This window comes from Sphaeramia orbicularis, chromosome 12 (assembly GCF_902148855.1).
Source record: "Sphaeramia orbicularis chromosome 12, fSphaOr1.1, whole genome shotgun sequence".
Taxonomy (NCBI): Eukaryota; Metazoa; Chordata; class Actinopteri; order Kurtiformes; family Apogonidae; genus Sphaeramia; species Sphaeramia orbicularis.
Genome location: NC_043968.1, coordinates 38,880,193 through 38,902,434, shown reverse-complemented (window position 1 = coordinate 38,902,434; position 22,242 = coordinate 38,880,193). Strand labels below are relative to the sequence as shown.

The window sequence follows — 22,242 nt, the reverse complement described above, 5'->3', positions numbered from 1 at the left end:
TAGACACCAACAAGTAAATAGAACACAGTAAATACCATAATGTTATATTCTGAGGTTAATCCCAGGGTTTTTCACAAATGCATATGATGTGTCAGCAATGGACACTTCATAATTTTATGTCAGTGTATGACTGAAATATTTTAGTTTTTCTTAGTTGTGCTGTCCTTTACATGTCATCAATACTGCAGTTTCAACTTGGTAATAGTTGATCCATTCAAGTTCAAGCAAAATGTATAAAATGTAGGAATTTAATCTGTTGCACGTTCATGAATCGTACATTTCTTGATCTGTAGGATAATGAAATTCGTTCTCAAATGGCAGCAAAACAAATGAACACGGTTTCTAATGGCTGCTGCTGGAAAGAAATAGCATTCACTCCAGGCTCAAGTTGTCCAATAGCTCTATCTACTGGTTATAGAGGGTAGCACATGTAAATCAGTCAGGGAAGAAAAACCTGTTGAGAAAACCTACACATTTTTCTACAGAAGAGGATTAGGACCACTGGGAAAAAAAAAAAAAAATAATTAAGGTTCAATATGGTCCAATACATAATAATTATTTTGAAAAATATATTGGACCTCATTTTTTTTTCCAGTGGCCCAAATCCTCTTTTGTATTTTTCAAATAAAACCTTGCACAAAAATTTTATAACCAAATCTGTCACCACTCCACTACTTGCAGAACATTGTTATGTAGGTCTTCCCTCATGTTAAAAATGGGGAAAGCTATTTTAGATCCAACATAATGTTGGATGAAACCTCTATGGAACACATTTCAACTGCAGAATTTTAACTTCACATCTTACAACTCTTATTTTTGTACTCAGGTCAAACTAAAACTACAGAACATGTTGCTTTGCTCACTTGTTGACTTATTTTCCACATTTATACTTCATTCTTAACATTAACATGAAGAAAACAGTGCCTTTAATTTGTTCACATGCTGTCAAAAATACTGGAAATGTTTCAACTTGCACCTGTGTAAACATGACACTAACAATAAGCTGAAAGTGTGGAGGTGAGTGAATGGTTGTTGCCCTGTGATTAACTGGCAACACGTCTAGAGTTATTAGGTAGGACAGGCTCCAGCACAGAATTGAACAGTTCAGAAAATGAATATAATGTTAATGCAAAAAAGACAGAAAACCAGATTTTGTTCCTCCAATTTATTATGAAAATGTACAGGGCAATTAACGGTAAGACTTCTGGTAGCGGGCACGAGCTCCAGGTCCACCGAATTTCTTGGACTCGCAGCGACGGGGATCAGCAACCAGCAGGGTCCTATCGTACTGGATCAGGATGTCCTTGATCTCCTTCTTGGAGGCTTCATCCACATCTACAGGAAAATAACACAATCTAGGTTATTCAGAGCTTTACAAAAGGCTGTATCGATGCACACCAGCTTCATATTATTTAGTACTGCATTGGCATTACATTATTGGACTTTCATGCAAGTGAAAATGGCTCCAACAATAATGACGTAAGCTTTTCTTTTTCCAAAAACATATTATGGTTGGAGGTGGGCCAATATATTGGTTTTTTTCATATCGGCCATGAGCCTAAATTTTTTTTGAAAGCCGATATTTGATCAGTAGTAAAAATGTTATAAGATATTTGATCAGGCACCTGTGAGAGCAGCACTTGCAAGTTCAATAAATGTTAAGAGTACTATGAGTACATGTATTGATAATTTCCTTTATACTGCTGCATAAAAATCTTTATTATCTGAGGGTTTCAATTGCATTTTACAGTAATTGCACTAAAAAAAAAAAAAAAAAAGACCTTAAATATCAGCCATCGGCCGACCAATTTTTATTTTTTTAAATCAGCATAGGCTTAAGAAAAACCCATGTCGGTCAATTTCTCATTATAATTAGAACTTTTTTTAACACATACGTTAGGATTACATTGGCCTATGTCAGCCTTGTTAAATTGACCATTATTATAAAGGTCAGAAGTTATGGGCATTTCATTCAGAAAGCAATTCTATTAACCTGAAGAAAGTCTAATCAATAAAATATTAAGTTATTGCATTAGAAAGCAACATGAAATATAACATCAAACTAAAATACGGTAGCTCTACAACCAGTATAGATCTTGAATGTGATGACACTCCTTAACAGACTAAATCATTAAATTATTTCAGATGTTTGAGCCATTGGATTACATTTGAACCATGCTTTTCAATTTTTAAAAACACATTTATGAAGGGTTACCAACATAAAAGGTCAAAAAATGAAAAAAGACTGTTACAGACACCTTTTACACTACAATGCAATGGAGGCTTAAAGACTTTCAATAAATAACATTATATTGAATATGCAGTATGCATGTCACAACTTTCGCTACCATTGTACCACTACATCACAAGACTTGAGTACATCTCCTGAACTACAGAAACAGAAATGAAGGCGAGATTTCTGCATCAGTCTGGAGAGATATATTACATTGCACACAGATTTGTTTCACTCAAAGCCTTTTTACACACAGTACAACATCACGGGTCACTTATAGCATTACGGCTGCAGAGTAGTGAGTATTCAAATCTGTTTAGCAGGATTCTTAACAGCTTGTGAATACGTAGGTGTTTAGTTAGTTCACTTGAGTGTGGATTTTGTGTGAGGTGCTTTGCTGTCAAGGATATAAAAGACTGACAGAGCTGAGATCATCTACTTCAAAAATGAACAAGGACGATGTCTGTCAGGTGTCTCAGATGAGCTCACAAAAGCCACAGTGAAAAACAAACTGTCAGACGGCGTCATCTGAGTGGTATCAACAAACTCCAGTAACACAGAGAGCCTTGTTTAACCAGTGTCATTCTGCATAGTCTGAACACAGTGATGTCAAGTCTTTCTCAATGTAATATCTAACTTTTGTTACTTTAACATCAATGCAAAATAAGAAATTGCATAGTTTGTCAAACTTTTGAGAGAAGACTCCCCCTAATCCCAAAATTCCATCCCATCCAAGTAAAACTCTGACACTAAAAGTTAATGTAATACTTACACTTCTGGTAGTATGCGACCAGGGCTTTGGAGATGGCCTGACGGATAGCTACAAGACAAAAACAGCAATGTTGAACACCAACAAAAATCACCTTCTCATGGTGAACAAGGTATCGATGAGCAGGAAAAATGTTCTGCTTACCATAGATCTGTGCAACATGTCCACCACCCTTCACTCTGACTCTGATGTCAACCCCAGCGAAGCGTTCCTTGCCGAGCAACAGCACCGGCTCCAGAAGCTTAAAAAGAGAGTATATAATCAATTAAACCTGTCATACAATATCAAATGTGTCGGCGACTCGATGTCATGTTAGATTTAGTCAAGCATGTTTTGACATTGAAGAAACACTTTGACAAAGCAATTGTTTCATGACTTCTGTTTCTTCTGGCATTTTTACCAATGACAGATAAGAGAGAGACAGAAAAGAAAGGGAGAGAGGATGTCATCCAGTCAAAGACCTGGACTTGAACCCTGGTCACACGATAAAGTTCTGGAACATTAGGCTGTGCTCCAATATATATCTTTTTTAAACATTTTGATTGCCAATTATAATAATTTAATCAAGCTGATATGAATATATATCTCGTAACACATTTAAAATTTTAATAATAACATTTCTGACTCCATCACCTAGCCCAATCAGGTATCTCCAAGCACACACTACACAAGATGTGAGAAATTTAAGGAACTGACTCTTTGTAGCTAGATTTATTGTTATTAATTATATAAGGAGAAGGGGTGGGAGTTTATAAGTTGTACTTCTTCCCACTCCTTTTCGAATATGTATTATATGTCTTATGTTTAAGTGTTTTGTTTATTTATTTTCTTCTGTTTGACATTCATGTTCGAAATAAATACATCAATCAATCAATCAGATTTGTGTCTCTGCCTACAGTGAATCCTCCTCCACAAAACCTTGAATGGAATACTGACAAATGTAATTAGACTGCACACATGTGAATCTAATTTGATTTGACTTTAAAATGTATTCACAATGTTCAGTCAGATTCACTTACATCACACAAGATAATTTGCACAGACTGTTCATCTCACCTTGTACTGGAGAGTGGCAGGCTCCACCATCTCAAGAGGTCTGCCGTTCACCTTGATCAGACCATTGCCCCTCTTACAGTGGGCAACTGCTGTGGCCGTTTTCTATAACAACACAACAATTACATAAATAACAGAAAACAACAATACAATACAAATTGTTCTAGGTGTGTGAGGTCGCTTAAACTCGTCACATTAAACAAAACACATGTTGTGTTCTTTCATTTAACCATAGCGTCGCCTGTCGGTGGATTGGATTGATAATGCCTACCTCATAATTACAATGACAGCATTATTATGGTGTAACAGTCGAGTAAAATAACTACTGTAATATTTATTAACGTGTCCAAATCGCTACTGATATTGCTAGCATTCAGAATGGCTTAACATGCTACAATACTGCTAACACTAAAGTACCGGTGGAAAACGAAGCTTCAAGGCAACGTTAGTCAAAAATCCAATCATACTCTAATATATCAATTTCGCTAAGAATTGAAGGTAAATACGCACAGATAACAGTACATTTATTTGGTTACATCTTTTCAACTGTGACGAGGTAGACCTTCGTGTTAGCAACTTTAGCTAATGTAGCCTAGCAAGGCAGGGTAGCCGCAACGCCACACGTGGATAAATTTGTACATATTTACTTACTTTACGTCCAAAAACCTGGACTGATTGCAGAGGACCTTTAGCTGGCATGTTTCTGCAACACATACGACAAAACAGTTACATTTGGGACGAATTATAAAATGAATTTTAAGCCATATTATCGGGCCAAGCAAGGAAACATACCGTCTTCAGCTAGGGTGCCGTACGGAGAGACCGACAGGGTTTCACATGCAGAACATCAGGGGCTGTTGCGCGACAGTTCAGAGATACTTTGTGGTACATTTGCGACAGTTTCCCTCGCTCTACCACCATTTTATATGTGTGGTACTTGGTTGAAATGTAGGCTTAGATGGTAATTCACTGACTGGAAATACAGTTGAAAAAAAAATAAATAAATAAATAAATAAATAAAATAAACACACACAGTCTATGTGTCCTGCGTTTCTAGTTACGGGTAATTTTAGAGTGCCTTTGTCAATATGTTGTACCCCAATGTGTACTGCAATGCTTGACAAGCTATTGTGATCAAAACTGTGATCACAAATTTTTATAAGAGTTTATAATACTTCTTGAAAAAAAGCCTACTGTGGGCTATATACAAATATACCAGTAGCTAAAAACAATGTGGTGTGGATGAGGTCAGTGTCTATGATTTTATAACAAGTGATTTTGACATCTCATTACAGCAGAAAAATGCTCACCTGACAACAAAATTGATTTTCTCTACATGGCACATTCAGACAGATTGTTGGCCTATGTACAAAGGAGATGGCTGTCTACATAACACAAACCAGAAGACACAGTAGCAGTCTACTGTCCTGTTGCCAACTAAAGAAAAAGTGCCAGCACACCACAGCAAAAAGAAAAAAAAAAACAGACCTTGAAGCCATCTTACTACTGATCGTGGTTTTTTTGTTTGTTTGTTTTAACCAGCTGTCCTTGTCATCCATTCTGAATCTCTAATCAACAGCACCCTCCAGTGTCGCTGAAATTAACAACAACTGTTACATCATTGCTATCTCAGCTTGGGCAAGGTTGTGTCATCAACCAGAAACTGGCTGGCAGAGACCAGTACAAAGCATTTAAGCCTGGCAGTTGAAACTCAGCAAATCCCTGTAACTTGGTTTTGTCAAACATCACTTTTTTGCTTGTGGTAAGACTGACCGCAAAGATCATGGGGTTTAGCATGTCTTGGGGCTGAGGAGCTGAGGAGCTGAGGGTCAGGCTATGGGAATGGGACATGACATGGGAAAAAGGAAGTGGGGAGCTTTTTGGACACCAAAAAATCAAGCTGTATAGTCATACACAAGAGACACTCTTTGATCTGACCACAATGTTGGACAATGTTGATGTGACCAAACTAGACCCTGCAGTTTGTGGGAGGAAACTGGCGTCAAATGGCTCTATACTCTTCTTATGATTTGCAGTGTCTTTGTGGTCCTTGACTCAATTGGACTAATGTGAGGATGAAACACTGTACCATGCACTTTCTCTCAAGCCTTCAGAGGGAATTTGAAGACAAATCTGAGGCACATAGTGTACGTTCTGTAGTTTGATACTGGAGACAAGACCAAAAAAAAGCTGTCAACATTGAAGCAAAGTTTTATCCTTAAAGGAGGGAAGTAGCAGGGCTAATCCCAGGTCAGAGAAGGGCTGAAGATGGATAGAATCCTGGGAATCTGTATACAGTGATGTGAGTCATGTGTGCAGTGCAGTGCCTACCTATGCCTGACATTTACTGCAGTGCAAGTGGTGTTTATAGTGTCGACCACGGGTCGACAGGCACCTGGCTTCTTTTATTGTCAGAGTATGTGTACTCCCCTCTGGGGCCGCTGCTGATGAGCTGTTCTACATGCATAATGGTTTTTGCTTCCTCTTGCTGCTGCTACTTCAACATTACCCTGGAGTCTGACATGAAAACATAAGCAGCCCCATGCCACATTTGTGTCACAGTATATGTAAATAGGTTCATGTTACATATTAATGTATTTTCCTAATGATGTTACCACTCTTCTTTTTCCAGCAACCTGTAAACTCTGGAACACAGCTATTTTTATAACAGCAATTCATGTTTTGGCCATTTGGGGGCAGCAGACTAAGATGTAAACAATACATGGTGCACTTGCGTCATGAAATAGTCATGGTATGACACTGGTGGAGGATGTACTCAGACTTTTACTTATGAAAAATCACCAAAACAGCAGTGTAAAAATAACAGTATTAAGATATCATAAGTAAAAGCCCTGTATGAATCCTACTAAAGCAAACGTGTACATATATTAGCAGTAATTATAACTTTAAGTCAAAAATACTGGTATAATATAGAGCATCATTACATGTTGGAGCTTTTTTAAGCTACTACACATTTCATTTTATAAACATGTGAGACCAGATAAATCAGAAGACTTATCACAAAATTAATGACGGAAGAAGAAGAAGAAGAAGAAACAAAGTATAGTCATTTGTTTTTAGCGATTTTCTCTATTTTTAATTATTTTAAAATATTGGGTGGTTTGAGCATTTAAGGTAATTCAATCCTGATGCACTGTGGTTTTTGTAAAGTAAAACACAGCAAAAGTCACATTTGCAGTACAGTCCACAGACCTCTAAGTTGTTCCGTACTTAGTTACTTTCTACCATTGTTGCCTTATTGTTCGTCCAGATGACATGGGGTTATATGCTTCACTCTGGAAATGTGGATCTTTTGGATATAAGATCATGTTGTGATTTCCACCAGTTATGAAGTAGAATTGTCTGACTAAGATAATGGCTGAAAAAGTTGAGCTTTTAACTCTCTCTTGTCTCATTACTGTGAGCAAATATATTTTTCATTCTTTCCTCATTGGATCTGCTGTTAGTATTACTACTAAAACTGCTTAGTACAGGTTGAATGTGACATTCATAAGACCATCAGCAGTGAAGTAGAAGCAGGGGACTGAAACTAGCACCAGAGGGAAATGAATGAAGACATACTACAGTAGGTGTTTGGACCTTTCCCCAAAGCTCTTGTAGTGACAAATGGACTCTGTTCCACTCAAGAGTCATTATGTGAAGGACCTAGTGCAGAGCTTGATCAGTTTTGTTTTCAGTCTGCTATGAGCGCTTTCATTTTCTTGCCCTTCCCCTTTGAGTTTATGCGTGACAAGTCCTAGGAGTTTATTAGCTGATACATGTGATGGATGTACTGTATCTGTAGAATGAAAGTGCCAATATCTACAACATGCAGACAGACACAGGAAGTACTGTGTGGGGACCCTGGGCTGGATAATAAGTTTTCAGATAAACCTGTTTGTGTTAGGGGTCAACAGGGGCCCATGTCACTGTCTGCATAGGAAACATGCTAAGACTTTTGAATAGTTCCTAATTTCCTGCTCTGTTCGGAAAACCACGAAAGCATACAATCCGTTTGTGATGCTAACTGTCAAGTTCATCTTACAATATCCAGACTTCACAAACATTTGAAGTTAAAGGCTCTCAGATTACTGCTTTAGGTAGCAGTGTTTTCATTGCGTCTCTGAAAACCCAACACAACCCCATTCTAACTTTTTCTGTTTACATACGGCAGATAAAATCATAACATTAAAACACACAGACTCTTAAATTCTGCATTTTTAACAGAGGCAGACACAGCTTTATCGCTTTAGAGGAGCTGCAGAGCTTGCAGAAGGAAGAGAATCTGCAGTCATCCAGTAAAAGAGCTGGCAATAAATAAAGACCAAACCATATATGTGCATTTCCTTTCCACGGCCTTATGGAAACACATCACCTGGAGGCGTGACCCCTCGACCTTGTCTTGTCACAGCACCCTGAGCATGAGACAACGCTCTCAGATTTACAGGGGAGGAGATGCTGTTCCTGGCTGGCCGCAGCGTCTCATTTGACCATAATAGGTCTTGCGGTGGTTGAAAAAGTGTTGCGGGTAATTGAAGTTTCCCTGAACAGCAGGAGAAGATCTGTTAAACCCAGTAGGCGGAGAGGCTGAGAGGGGCGCAAAGGTTTTGTGAGGTATACAGAAGTGTGGTTGTCATGGTAACCAGGGAAAACTCTTTTGGGCTCATGAGGCAGAAAAGTGTCTTCTCTGAGAAACAGCTATGAGGCCCATGAATCTCCAAGTGGAGAGAGATATGATTCAAGGCAACAGGTCTTACCTTTTATATCCTTGTGTGAGGAGCCATAAATAGCTCTCTGTATCTTACCATTTTTTGGTACATATCTTAATGTACTCAATAGTCTCAATTTTATGACACTGCAAATCAAGCTAGGTTTGTTTGTGTCTCAGTAACTTAAAAAGGATAAGTAATACATTAACATGTAATAATACCATACCATAAAAATCAGGGTTCTTCATTTTTAAAATAACATTCCTTGGTACATGATAACATGTTTATATATTTGGAAGATTTGCATTTGCTGTAAGTCAGTGACTTCTAACAAGAGTATCTTATCCAACAGAAGGTACTTGTTAGGGAATTTTGATTGAAAAGCATATATACAAATGTAAAATAAAGCCCCATGTATTTATTAAGAGGGGACACCCAAGTTGTCACTTTCAGAAACATCGTAATCCTTAATAAATGTACAATAACTAGTAAGCTAATCAAGATGATTCATTTGAAAACCTTTTAACACTAAATGCTGTAGTTGAGACTTTATAAAAAACTACTTAGTAAAACAGAGAAGTTGAATTACTTTTATAAATGAGTTAAATATGGCAAGCTATCTCAAAGATAAACTAAAGCTAATCTACAAATAGGAACTGATAGATTAGTCCAGTGTAAGCTAATATTGATAAATTAACTTACTAACTTTGGTAAATGTTTGAATAAATAGATGAAATGGTAGGCTAAGGATAATAAATAATAAATAAATAAATAAATAGATTAAAGACACATTTTAAAAAATAGCTAAGTGTTACTTGTGTTATTGGTGGTACTTGTAATTTGAAAAACATTTTGTTTAAAAAGACAAAAAACACACCAGAAAAAATGTACTTTAAGTTAAGTCTAGTCACTTTAAGTCCCAAATTAAAATCATTTATTGAGAGTCATATGCCATACTTTCTAGCAGTTAGAATGAGTGTGTGATAAACACTTCTCCCAATATGCCATTTTTCACATTAAGTCACTTGTGACAAAAAAAAAAAAAGTAGTCCCAAAGTGCAACACTGCCACAAAAAGAGAGTTTTTTAAAATCATCCCCAAAAATGATAAATACCAAAACTCCTATCACCACTCCTTTTTGCCTGTTGCTGTGCCATGGTAGCAGTAAATATTGATGTCTGCATGAGTGGATGACAGCTCATAGTACTATAATGTGGCCTGATATTGAACCCTGGTTTGGACTTGAGCCCCTTCCATTAATTTGGCTATTTCAGCACGCATTTACCACATAGCAGTGGGCCTTGCAGCTGTCCCATGCTCTGTCAACTTCCATCTGGCCTTGGAGTTGGGGCCACAGGACAATGCAGAAGTGAGTAGGTTCGTTCAGCTCAGTCATGCAGTGGCATACAGTTTCTGCTCCCAGAATTCACTGCTGTGCAGGTATGCTGGCACCGCTGCACTCACATATAACCTTGTGCAGTATGTTGCTATATGTATCATAATACAGGTGTTGATTCAACGATGATTAAGCATATTACAATATGTTGTGATACTGAAAGCAAGTCCACGCATTGCTAAGTGACCTCTTAAAAAGAACACATCAAAATATGAACAAAAATATATATATACAGGGTGGGGAAGCAAAATTTACAATATTCTGAGGCAGGGATTGAAAGACAGTGTATGACCACTTAGTTTATTGAAAGTCATGAGAATTTATTTGCCACAAGAAAATGTACATAATAGAAAATGTTTTTATTCTATGCGTCCTCCTTCTTTCTCAATAACTGCCTTCACACGCTTCCTGAAACTTGCACAAGTGTTCCTCAAATATTCAGGTGACAACTTCTCCCATTCTTCTTTAATAGTATCTTCCAGACTTTCTCGTAATAGTTTTGCTCATAGTCATTCTCTTCTTTACATTATAAACAGTCTTTATGGACACTCCAACTATTTTTGAAATCTCCTTTGGTGTGACGAGTGCATTCAGCAAATCACACACTCTTTGACGTTTGCCTTCCTGATTACTCATATGGGCAAAAGTTTCTGAAAAGGTATGGATAATAGTGTTAGGTATGATTATGACATCAATATATGTTTGGTTTCAAAACAATTGACATAGTGCCTGCTGAGAAAAAACAACTAAATGTTCATTGTAAATTTTGCTTCCCCACCCTGTATATCTAAGCAAATGTGCACTTATCATAGTTACGCTTAAAATCAATATCATAGCACCAATTCAAGTAATCTGAGAAAAGTCATTATCTTTTAAACAGTGACAGTGTTTGTGGAATTCTTCAAAAAATATGCACATAGACAGCATGTTTAACCTTACCAATTTGCCATTCCTTTAGCCATACTGTAACTAAAAAAATGAATTGGCTACAGTCTTTTTGAGAAATGACACCACATTTTAGAATCTTAGAACTTATAATAAATATCACAGTGGTCTGGGTTTTGTTTTTGTTTTGTTTTTTACCCCTGTTAATGTTTATGCTTCTTTTTCTAATATTTTCTTTTAGTTGAACTTCATGCCATAAGAAATCAACCGCTTCAAAAATCTTTTTGAATTAACATAGGACTGTAGGTTTGCACTGTATGATGACTTTTTTTCCCGTGTGTTTTGACGGCTATGTGAACACTTGAATAGATCTTTAATGAGACAGGTTTCAGGTGATATGTAAACCAGCTCATTGAGTTGTAATAAACCATTCCATCTAGTTCAGAAGACACATTGTGGTGTGACCAGTTTCAATAGAAAGCCTCATTAGCTTACCGGCCAACAGGCTGTAAGCTATTGTCGTCATGCGGCGTCTGGTGTTGTCGTCTGTCGTCTGTTACAAAATTTTCAATCATCTTCTTCTCTGAAACTACAATTCCGATTGACTTCAAACTTGGTATACAGCTTCTTTATGATGATGTCAACAAAAGTTAGTGAAATTATTTGGATCTGGATCTGATTCTGGATTTGGTGTGACTTTGGAAAATTTCCCCATTATAAGAAATAGGAAGTGGATCGATGCAATAACTTAGTCAATATAAATGATATCCTGTGTAAATTTCTACAGTCCAGCCCTGATGGGGAGATGACCAAAACATAATGTCCACATGCTGATCAGGATCTTCTTCTGGATCCGGGAACTTACGGAAAATTTAACATGGGCTCTTATGGGGAAAAAATTTCAATCGTCTTTTTCTCCCAAACTACAGTTCTGATTGACTTCAAACTTGGTATACAGCTTCTGTATGATGATGTCAACACAAGGTATTGAAATGATTTTGATCCAGATGTGATTCTGGATTTGGTGTGACTTTGACAAATTTTCCCATTATAAGAGATAGGAAGTGGATTGATCCAATAAATCAGTATCAATGATATCAAGTTGGAATTTGAATTTTTTACAGATCTGATTGGAATATGACCAAAACATGGGATATTTCTGTAATATAATAAATACACATAACTGGGTGATAATAAATGGCATCTGGATACATTTCCCAAAGTTTTTAATTTGGCCGGTAAGCTACAGGGCCATTGGTCCTATTTTTATGTATTTCAGAGTGACTTGCTGTTTACGGAGCAGGTTGAAGAGCCTAAAGCTGCACTTGAAATGTTGAATTCATGGAGCTGATCTGGCAGAACAGCAGAGCCAAACATGCCAGTATAACAGCCTTTCACTTGCCATTTGTCTGTGCTGTCACATAAACACTGGTACTTCCCCTTGATCAATCTCACTCACTCACACACACTCAGATCGCCCACACATCACCCTCCTTTTCTTGTTCCATCACGCACTTGGTCTCCCCCTACTGATTTTACTCCATCTCATCACCCCATCTGTTGGTGTATCTGCGTGTGGGTTGACTCTGGTCAGGGTTCATACATGAGGCGGCAGTGGTGGGGGTAAGAGCAGGGCCATGTGGGGTCTGGCTGACATCGCCAGTGATGAAGCCAGAGTGGGCCACCACTACAGCAAAGCCCTCATTATTCCTCTCTTTTATATCTTTTATTTTTTTCCTTTTCACCTTCTCTCATCTATGTTTCTATGTGGAACACTGAGCTCCAGCCTGTTTTGGCCTTTGACAACATCTGGGAATACAATGATGAATATGACTGCTGCCAGCAACTAGGATCCCCCTCTTTCTCTCCCTCTCCTTGTTTGAGCTTACACACATATTAAGATGTCCAACAGATTCATTAAGTGTGACCTTGACAACATGATAAGTACATTTTACAACTTGTGGTCTATTCTCCTATAAGTGCATGCAACAAATGACTCTGTGCACATTATGTCTTCACCTTTTTAGATTATACTGAGTCATTTTGTCAGAGAATTTGCAATTTATCCATATTATATTTCCTGTTGTTAACTGTGTGTGTCTATAAGTCTTTGCTCAGTTGTCTCTGTTCAAGGCTCCCAAGGGGAGAAGAGACGGTGCTGGGAAGCTCTGATGGGAAAGTGGGCCAGCACTTTCAGCCCTCCACTAGAGAGCTCCTTAAAAGGCCTGGAGAGATGATGTCGTGGACTCTTTCCTTTCCCCCCCTTGTGTTTTTTCCCTCCCTCTTTAAGCAGCAGAGAAGCCCAGCAGCAAGAGCAGAAACAGGCTATGGCCAAACTCATCATGCACATCAGAAAAAACACACGACACTGATGACTTCACTGAGCTGAAATAAACCACCCATCCATCAGAAGCTGGAAAAGCTTGTTATGAAAGATAGGATTTCCCAGATTGGGAAGTTTTCCTCTTTGTCCACTTAAACTGAGTAGTTTAAAAATTAGAGAATTGTGTACCAAGTAATAGAGGAACTGTGGCAGAGTTCCCTTTATTTGCAAAGCAAAAGCAGAAATGAGGAAGGAGTGCAATATCACGATAGCAACAGGAGATGCAGAAGTGGTGTTTTGTAAGTGGTGCTTGGCCAATAGTGAGACTTCGTTTTTTATTTAGACAGGATTTAGCATAGATCGACTAAACTTGACACATCCCGATACATGCGACCAATCAGAATGCACCCTGCACATTAAATAACGGATGTCCACACACACAGCTGTTGGCCATTCTGTTTCAACAAGGCCAACTAACTTTTTCCATCACAGCCTGCGTGACAGGGGTCAGGAACCACTTTATATACACAATGCGCATGTCAAAAACAGATTTCTGTGCTTTATGTCCACACAATCATCTTTTAGCCGCTGTGTTGGCTTTTTGCAGGTGAGGCCCTGAGCTTGGAACGAGTTGAATCAGGCATGTGTGGGTGAGCTCTTCACCCTTTCCTCATGAGGCTTCAATCTCAGAGCCATCTGCTGTTATCTGGGGAATGTTCTCCACACACTTCATGGACATATATGTACCAGCACATTGACGTCTTTGCTATTTTTAGCAATGGTCTTGTACTGGTGGTTGTTATTATGATGTCACACAGGCTTTCAAAATAAATCTGATTGTTTGTCTTGGGTTAGGCTTCCTGCCCGCTCTTCATCTTGTGTTTGTTTGTGTTTTGTCATCTGTCTAACTGTTTTGTTTTTTTCAGGTGCTTAAGTGTAAGGACTCGGTTTGTCTGACAACTATCATACTATCGTCAGCTTTATTCTGTAATATTTTAAAATTGATGAGCCTTTTAATGAAATATTTATCAGTTTCTTAAAGTCGGGGTTGTTTATGAAACCTGCTCTAGAACTTCAAAGTGATGATAAGTTAGATTAAGACTAAGCTTAAGACTTTGGTAGAGCTTTAGAAAGGCCTGGACATGAAGATGGATACAGAAATCTGTCCTTGTCTTTTTCCATTATGCCACAGGGAAAAATAGCAACTGCTGTTGACATTTGTTGCTTTGTGTTTTTGTGTGTGGTGATGTGAGACAGCCAGAGGTACCGGATTCCACAGTGTGGTGATCCCATGTGACAGGTAGACGCTTGTGTTCTTTCTGTCTTTGGGATGGTGTGAAGATGTCCTCCTTTACTCCTCTGCATTCCCATTGCTCCTTCTTTTCTGACACAGGTAAGAACAGGCCGGGGGTGTTGAAATGTGCTACATATAATGAACAGCATCATCGATTACCTTGTAACTTCTGTTAGGCCCATGAGTCAAAGGTATTGCTACAGTGTAGGTCTCAGAGGGTAAAATCCCATGGTTTCTCCAAACACCAAACCTTGTATGTCATGTTATCCAGTCAGTCCACCAGTCATTCAGTCAATCTCCAAATCCACTTCATTTACATTCCTCAAGGATTGTTAAAAACTGACACCAAAACTGCCCCAACCTACTTCATACTACACTCTGTATTAAACTGAAGTACCTAACATAAATATTCACTTGTCTCATGCATTTGTATCTTTTATAATGGTACAGCTAGGTTTATACACAGAGCAGAGGCAAATTATGGTGTACTTCAAGTGAGATTACTTCAAACCTCCAGTGGTATTTAGATTTTTTCCCTCTTGTTTCACAAAGTATATGTACATTACAGCTAAGAAATGGATAGTTTATTCTGATTTGTGTATTATTGTTATAAAATGGACAGAGTTTATTTTTGTTTTTGATATGGGTATTATTACTTCTATAAAAGGGACAGAGTATATTTTGATGTGAAATACTGTTGCAAAAGAGACCGACTATCCTTGATATGTATAGCATTTTTGTGTTTTGTGCTTAGTCCGAATTTAGTCTGATATGTGTAGGATTTTTGAGTTTCTTATGGGATCTGACAGGAATTTCAGATAGGTAGAAGGATGGGGTAGGGGGGCGGGATATTATAAATTAAACTTCATCCCGCCCCTTTTCAAATGTTTTCCTTTCTTTTTATATAAATCTTTTTGTGGTTTGGTTTTAATGGTATATTCGAAATAAACAAAAACATGTATCTAAACTTTATGGCTGAATGTGAAACCATACATTACAGTGTTGCATCACTGATCATCTAATTAGAACATCAGCTACTTTGCGCATCACACTGTTTGACCTGTTAGATTTGTCATGTTAGGTTGCAAAACCACATGTTAATATTGTTAGTATGCTTATTGTGGCATTTTTACACAGTGGCTATGGACAACGTTACAAGACAGCTAGTATTAACATATCAGCCTGAAAGCATTATTCTTGCTGTTACAGTGTGCTGCAGTAGAAGCATGAAGTGTAATAATCAGATGTGGGTGGCTTCACTGCGAGTGGGAGAGCTGAGTACCACAAGTAACACTTATCTATTTTTAAGCTACTGCAGCTCCAGGGCTTCCTTTGGAAAGTGTGTGATTGCAGTTTAATGTCTGCATAAAAAGGAGAGTTAATAGCACGATATGACCGGACATAAAATTGGATAAAAGAAACTCGGCTTCTTGATAGACATAACATTTTATTCAAAAGGCAATTTATGGTCATTACTGAGACTATGAGTATCAGTGATGTCCTTGAAGATGTGCCCAGAGTAGTGGTTTTCACACATTAAATATGTCTAATGGCAGTTACAGCTGCTTGTAACTTGCTGATTTTATGTTAACTGTGGTCATGGGAGATGAGCAGAGCTAGGACCTGAGATATATGACACCTGTTAATTGAAATATGAACCTGTGTGCATGTGAAGAAAAGTGTCTGAAGTAAAGTCCATGACAAATGAGATTGTCTGTGACCTTTGACCTCAGAGAATGTGCCTACTGGGCCAGTGCTCCATGACCATCTGAGGGGGTTGACTTCAGTTCACAATGTGTAAGTGGTATTTAAACCTGATAGGGCAGAGGCTTTAAAGACTGGACACGGCTCTCTTTTTCCGCTCATGCTTCTTTTTTATCAAGGTGGATGGAAATAATGGGGGCAGAGGGTTTTAATGGCTAAATCAAGAACTCAGGAGGAGTAAAGCTTAAAATGATTTAAGAGATAAATGGTGCCAGTGGAAATACGGGAGCATCTATCTCTACTTTTGCAGGAATTATCATCTATAATCTCATACACCATACAGCAGTATTTTCAGTAAGATGTTCTCTTAATATACCAGTAGATAGTAGTAACTAATTTTGAGATTTACCATATCAACAACTGATATACTGTATGTAAAATGTGAGTCAGTCATGGGGTCAAACAGTGTCCTGTCATCTCCTCAAACCTATGAATCACCAAGTTTTTTTTTTTTGTTTTTTTTTTTTTTCTCATAGCTTTTATCAGGTTGATTTTCAGCAGCAGCAGATAGCTGCTTTCAACATCAAAAATCTTAAAACACACATATCCACTCTATCTATACAGTCATGGAAAACATTAGACCATCAAAAGTCATCAAAAGCAATGGTTATGCATTCACGTACTAACACCTGTGTGTATCATGTGCCTAAAACAGACAGAAAAGAAAACATGGAATGCCTAAAAGCACTGTTTTTGACAGTACAATGTCATAGCTATTGATGTAAGAACTGAAGTGATTTTGGTTATTATCAAGAAAACCATGGAAAATGGATAGATATCAGCTCTGAAATTAAACTCTTATGAGCTATTTTTGTTGTTATCATTATATTTGTCCAAACAAATATACCTTTAGTTGTACCAGGCATTAAAATGATGAATAATTTTTTCTGCGACTGTACATTAACCCATTAAGGCCCAGCGCTACTTTTGTGTCAGTTCCCAAATGAATTTTCTCTCTATCTAACCTTCCTTAAGTGATGTATCACCATTTATTATAATATTATCTACTGTACTTTGTATGTTATCAGTATAAATCAGGTATTTTCCTATATTTAATTTGCTGATCATGAAGATGTTAATAAAAGCTCAGATTAAACTTGGGGGAATTATATCAAAAACAGAGAAAACTGCAGAAAAAGTGACTTTTTCAGTCAAATCTATCATTAACTGAATATAAAACAGGCATTTCCATCCACTGTCATTAATCCAACTCCATGGGTTTTACTGGTGAATCAATGCTGTAGAAGATGACGATGTTTCCACGTTCACTACAGAGCCTCTGAACGTCCAAATGGGTCATATCTGATGATCATGAAAAGATGACAAACTACATTTTACACCATGTATTGATAGGATTAATGGATCAACAGGGATTAAACAGCAGATGGTTTTGGTTGGTGATGGATGTTTGGGTCTTCATGAGTTAATAAGGGGGAAAAAGTATTGTTGTATATATTGAATCATAATGTTGCCAATTATAAGTAGTTTTATTGCAATATTTTGCTCACCAGTATTGTCTCCTGAGTATTATTTTCTTCTTTAGTTACACTGTATGCTGTATCATGATGCCATCCATACTGTGGGTAACACATCATGACAGATTTGTGTTGTTTGTTACCCATGACTCAAACCCCATATCCTGTATAGAATATGAAATGCCTTTTAGCACAAACTGGGAACAGGGGATTGTGATCACTTTACAAACAGTACAAATAATATGACCATTAACATTGACAAGTAACTGTCTCTTATCTAGGTCATTTGTTGTCTTGTAATCTGTTCACTTACAGGCTCCTCCAAAGCCTTGGTTATCAGGATAAAGATATAAAACATGATCGTCTCCTTCTGCCTAGAAAATGATATTTAATTTTGACGGCAGAAATTGATGATCTTTTTTTCCATGGCTTGCTTGGCTGGAATGATTCATCGTAGCTTTTAGCACTAACCCATTACAGGCTTCACCGCAGCTCCAGATTTGGCCTATTATTAGCTTCTTTTCTCTAGGAAACAAGGTCACTCAAATAGCCTTGTCTTATTAGGCTGTCACTACTCATTTGGCCTTAAAGAAACACACATCCCAGAAATAAATGTGTCTGTGGCATACACTAAGTCCACTGTTCATTTGCACATACCTGAAATAACACTGTCACCATACATTTGGATTGAGTTAGCACAATCAAACATCCATTGTTATCATGCCACTATAATGGCCTGGGATTGAAAGAGCACAATCAAGTGATGCTCCAGCTGTACTGGCCTTGCTAAGTGAAAGCGACTGCCCTATTTCTGTCCAGGGTTAGAGCTCAGCTGTCGTCTGGATGTAGATCACCTAATGAACACTCCCCAACCTCCATTAGAGTCATTGCCTGGCCCTGCACCACAGGTTTTGGAGGTAGAGTTCTCTTTGATACTACTAGGTTAGTATTTTTAAGGCACTTCATCACACTCCATCTTTCTAATGCGACACTGCTCTGTAAAATGGCATTGGGACGCTACAAGAACCCCAGTCCAGTGATGGATTGACCATCTGGAAATTGGGCAAATGTCAGAAGGCCAGACAGAGTGCAAGCCTCTAGTACTGCTGCTCTGAATGGATTATCATCACAGTGACTGCAACAATAATAACAATAACTTGGACTCTGTTATCTTTGATTCAAAAAGCTATTTATGAAGCTCAAACCATTTGAGACTAGCCTGACTGTGTCTTGTAATAAATGCATTTTCTCCCATAATGCAATCAGTGCAAAGAGCTGACAGGTCAAGTGAGGATGGAAACTGTTGCCAGAATAAAAGAAACTGAAATAGGGCACTGAATGATGAGTTGAAGCTCTCAGATTGTGTGTACTATAATGATTGTGTATTTGATTGTATTTCCTGTGTTGCAAATTTTATGTCAGTGTGACAAAATTTATGTTATGTTCATATTTTATGTGAAAGGGGTCATATTTTGCTAAACCCACTTTTATTAGTCTTTGGTACATTTAATTGTGTATTTGGACCCTAATAGTTCAAAAAGTTTGAATTTGAACCCTCCAGGTGCTGCAAAGCTATCTTTATATTCATTTTGGCAAAAATCGAGTGGATTTCTACAACCTGTTTTAATTCCTTCTTAATTTGTTATGTCTATAACTAGTTACGTCACAACATTTGCACATAGAAGGTCAAGACTTCCGATGAACATTTCTCTGAATACGACATAATTGTTTGTCAGCAGTAGTGGTTGTAGTCCATACTGAAAATTTGTCCAAACTTTGAGCCGATTACCTCAAATGTTCAGCTGTTGTTTGAACAGGACAGAGCAGCACAGCCAACAACCTGAAGGGAGTGGGGTCAGAAGTGGTTCATTTGCATTTAAAGGGCCAACGCTCAAAATGACCTTTCTGGTGTCATTACTCAGAAACAGGGTTGAAGATGAACCTGTGGAGTTGAATTAACCCTTAGGGGTCCATGGTCTCACCCCCATGACTCAATCACACGACCTTTTAACAATTCGGAGAGTTGGAAGTCGGTCACGTAGACCACTGCGGACAATTGCATTTGAAAGTACAGACTTGAAACACTCTCCCACTTTTTATTTGAATGGACCAAATACAACTAGAGATATGACAGTTTGAACTCAGAGCAAACAAACGTGAGTAAAAGTATGAAAATGAGGTGGGAGACGTTATATTTCTTACCATATCTTTTTAATTTTTTGTCCTTTTTCAAAACTGAAAAAACTGTCCGAATCTGCGGATTCTAATCCACAGACCACATTAGCATTACAGGTAAGGGTGAGAATGACCCCACCTGAACTGGATGCAGAAATTGGAAGGACTGGGGGTGGGGCGGTGGGGGGAGGGGTGAGAAAACCCGAGAAAACACCTGTGTAAGGATATGCTTTTATGTCAAATATTTGAGTATAGTTTTAATTTATTACAATTTTGATTTTATATACCTAGTATTTGGAACCAGTATTCACTTTTAAAGTCTTTGAAAAGGTTTGTTGAGCATCTTTGGGTTATTTATGTAATAAATTACATACATTTTTCTAATCTGATTTTATATTCTTTGTGTGTTTTTTGGCCTTTTGTGTTGATAGAGTAGGTTAAAGTGAAAAAAATATGATGAGATAGATGATGTGATAGATGAAGTCGTGCTGAAAAAAAAACATACCAAAATGGGTATGGTAAACACTTCTTTATATAGTACATAAAGGCAAAATCAAAAGTACTCAAAATGGCCAAAATAGGCTCAGACCCCTAAGGGTTAATGAAGATTTCAGCCCTAAGTATAGCATTTACAGTCTATGTAGACCACAGGGAAATGTTTTAAAATGCAGACTTCCATTTAAAACAGCAAAATATCACTCCTTTAGTATTTAACATAAAATCACAAACACTTTATGTTAATATTTTGATGGCATCGGTGCTGAGTTTGAGAATAAGCCCTGTCTGTGACAAACAACAAAACTGTTTTTTGATCCCATTCTGTCACAGTTACTGACCTTGCATTTTAATTCTCATTCAAGCTTTATGTGATCTGTGTCTGTTTCTGATATGTGGCTGAAATACTTAACGCATTTGATCCAGACGGTTAAAAGGCACAGAGTATATTCACAGAGGAACCCTGACATGAGCATAACACACATAAGCAGCATCCACAGCTGAGAAGAAGGCCACAGCATGTGACCACCGTATCATGTTGCTATTATTATTCATCTTGATGAGAATGTACTTTAACCATCTGCCCCCTTCTTCTCTTCTTTACTCCACCTGCCATTCTCTCAATTGGTTATTCTCTCAACCAACTGTTTTTTTTTTTTTTGTTCCTCCACTTCACTGTCTGACACATGATTGGCCTTGGACAGAGTCTACTTTCTCATTCCAGTCTGCCTCTTAAAACATTTGACAGTCAAAGCCTCTAGTGACATTGGATTCAAAGGTGAAGTTCTACTCATAGTTAACATGCAGTCAAACTGTGGGTTGTTTATCAGTGATGGATGGAGGTTTGAATCCAGACCAAAGTGTGATGTCACCGTAGGGTTGTTGCTTCACAGTTGTATGCTTCTGGGAATAATATTCATGGATTTCACTGGAATCAGGCTTTTCACCATCTCTACACCTGCCAACTCTCACCTGGTACCACAGGTCGGTGCAGGCCTCTCAGTCCACAGCTGACTAATTGAAAGAGTCTAAAGGGTTGAGCCGGCACTGCCAGGATATTTCTCAACATCACTTTTTAGACTTCTTCTGATAACATCAAAGCATGACTATTTCTGTCTTCTCGATAGTGCTGTTGCCTGGACTTGCAATTTGGAGAGGAGATGAGTGTGTCACTGTTACAGGCGCCAACAACAGGCATTAGGTGACATGGGAGCATAGGAGTGGGGAGTCTGGCTTCTTTCAGATGTGACTGAGTTGTCCTCACTTCACTGCCACCCCACTGTGAGTGCTGCTTGTCTGGGTCACCTGCACTGACATGCTGTTTGATGGATACAGTTACTGAATGAACATGAGGTAATTTCCCATTCTTGTTTCGTTTCATTTAGTAAGACTGAATAAACACCTTGTCAGAGTAATTATTTTGTCTTGATATTGAATAGGGATGGAATAAAATATGATTAAGGTATGTCAATAAGGATCACAATAAAATGTTTTTGGAAAAAAAAGAAATATTTAACTTCATTTTATGTTGTTTATTACCAGCTGCATGGTAATCTATCTTGAGTCATTTGGCTAGCCTCAGGTTTCATGCATGTGGCGGTGCGTTCCATACAGTACACACTTCACATGCGATATAACATTTAACATAAGATTACTCACAGTGTTAACATA

At 37.9% G+C, this 22,242-nt stretch overlaps 1 protein-coding gene across 2 annotated transcripts; it reads right to left on the bottom strand.

Annotated features, from left to right (window-relative positions):
* Nucleotides 1-1,149: 1,149 nt before the first annotated feature.
* rps16 (ribosomal protein S16) lies at nucleotides 1,150-4,926 on the bottom strand. Of its 2 annotated transcripts, XM_030150861.1 has the most exons (6): nucleotides 4,848-4,926; nucleotides 4,707-4,758; nucleotides 4,059-4,160; nucleotides 3,147-3,243; nucleotides 3,006-3,053; nucleotides 1,150-1,335 (listed from the first exon to the last, which is right to left on the bottom strand). In XM_030150861.1, the coding sequence occupies exons 2-6, from the start codon at nucleotides 4,752-4,754 to the stop codon at nucleotides 1,190-1,192; spliced, it is 441 nt and encodes a 146-aa protein (XP_030006721.1). In that variant the 5' UTR covers nucleotides 4,755-4,758; nucleotides 4,848-4,926; the 3' UTR covers nucleotides 1,150-1,189. The 2 variants fall into 2 exon arrangements, with proteins under 2 accessions (XP_030006721.1, XP_030006722.1); XM_030150862.1 differs by lacking the exon at nucleotides 4,848-4,926 and having other exon boundaries at nucleotides 4,703-4,758.
* Nucleotides 4,927-22,242: the final 17,316 nt, after the last annotated feature.

Coding starts and splice junctions, on each gene's coding strand:
- rps16 (XM_030150861.1), bottom strand. CDS start 4,754: ATGCCAGCTAAAGGTCCTCTGCAATCAGTCCAGGTTTTTGGACGTAAA. Junction 4,161..4,706: donor TCCAGGTTTTTGGACGTAAA/GTAAGTAAATAT, acceptor GTGTTGTTATAG/AAAACGGCCACAGCAGTTGC. Junction 3,054..3,146: donor ACATGTTGCACAGATCTATG/GTAAGCAGAACA, acceptor TTTGTCTTGTAG/CTATCCGTCAGGCCATCTCC.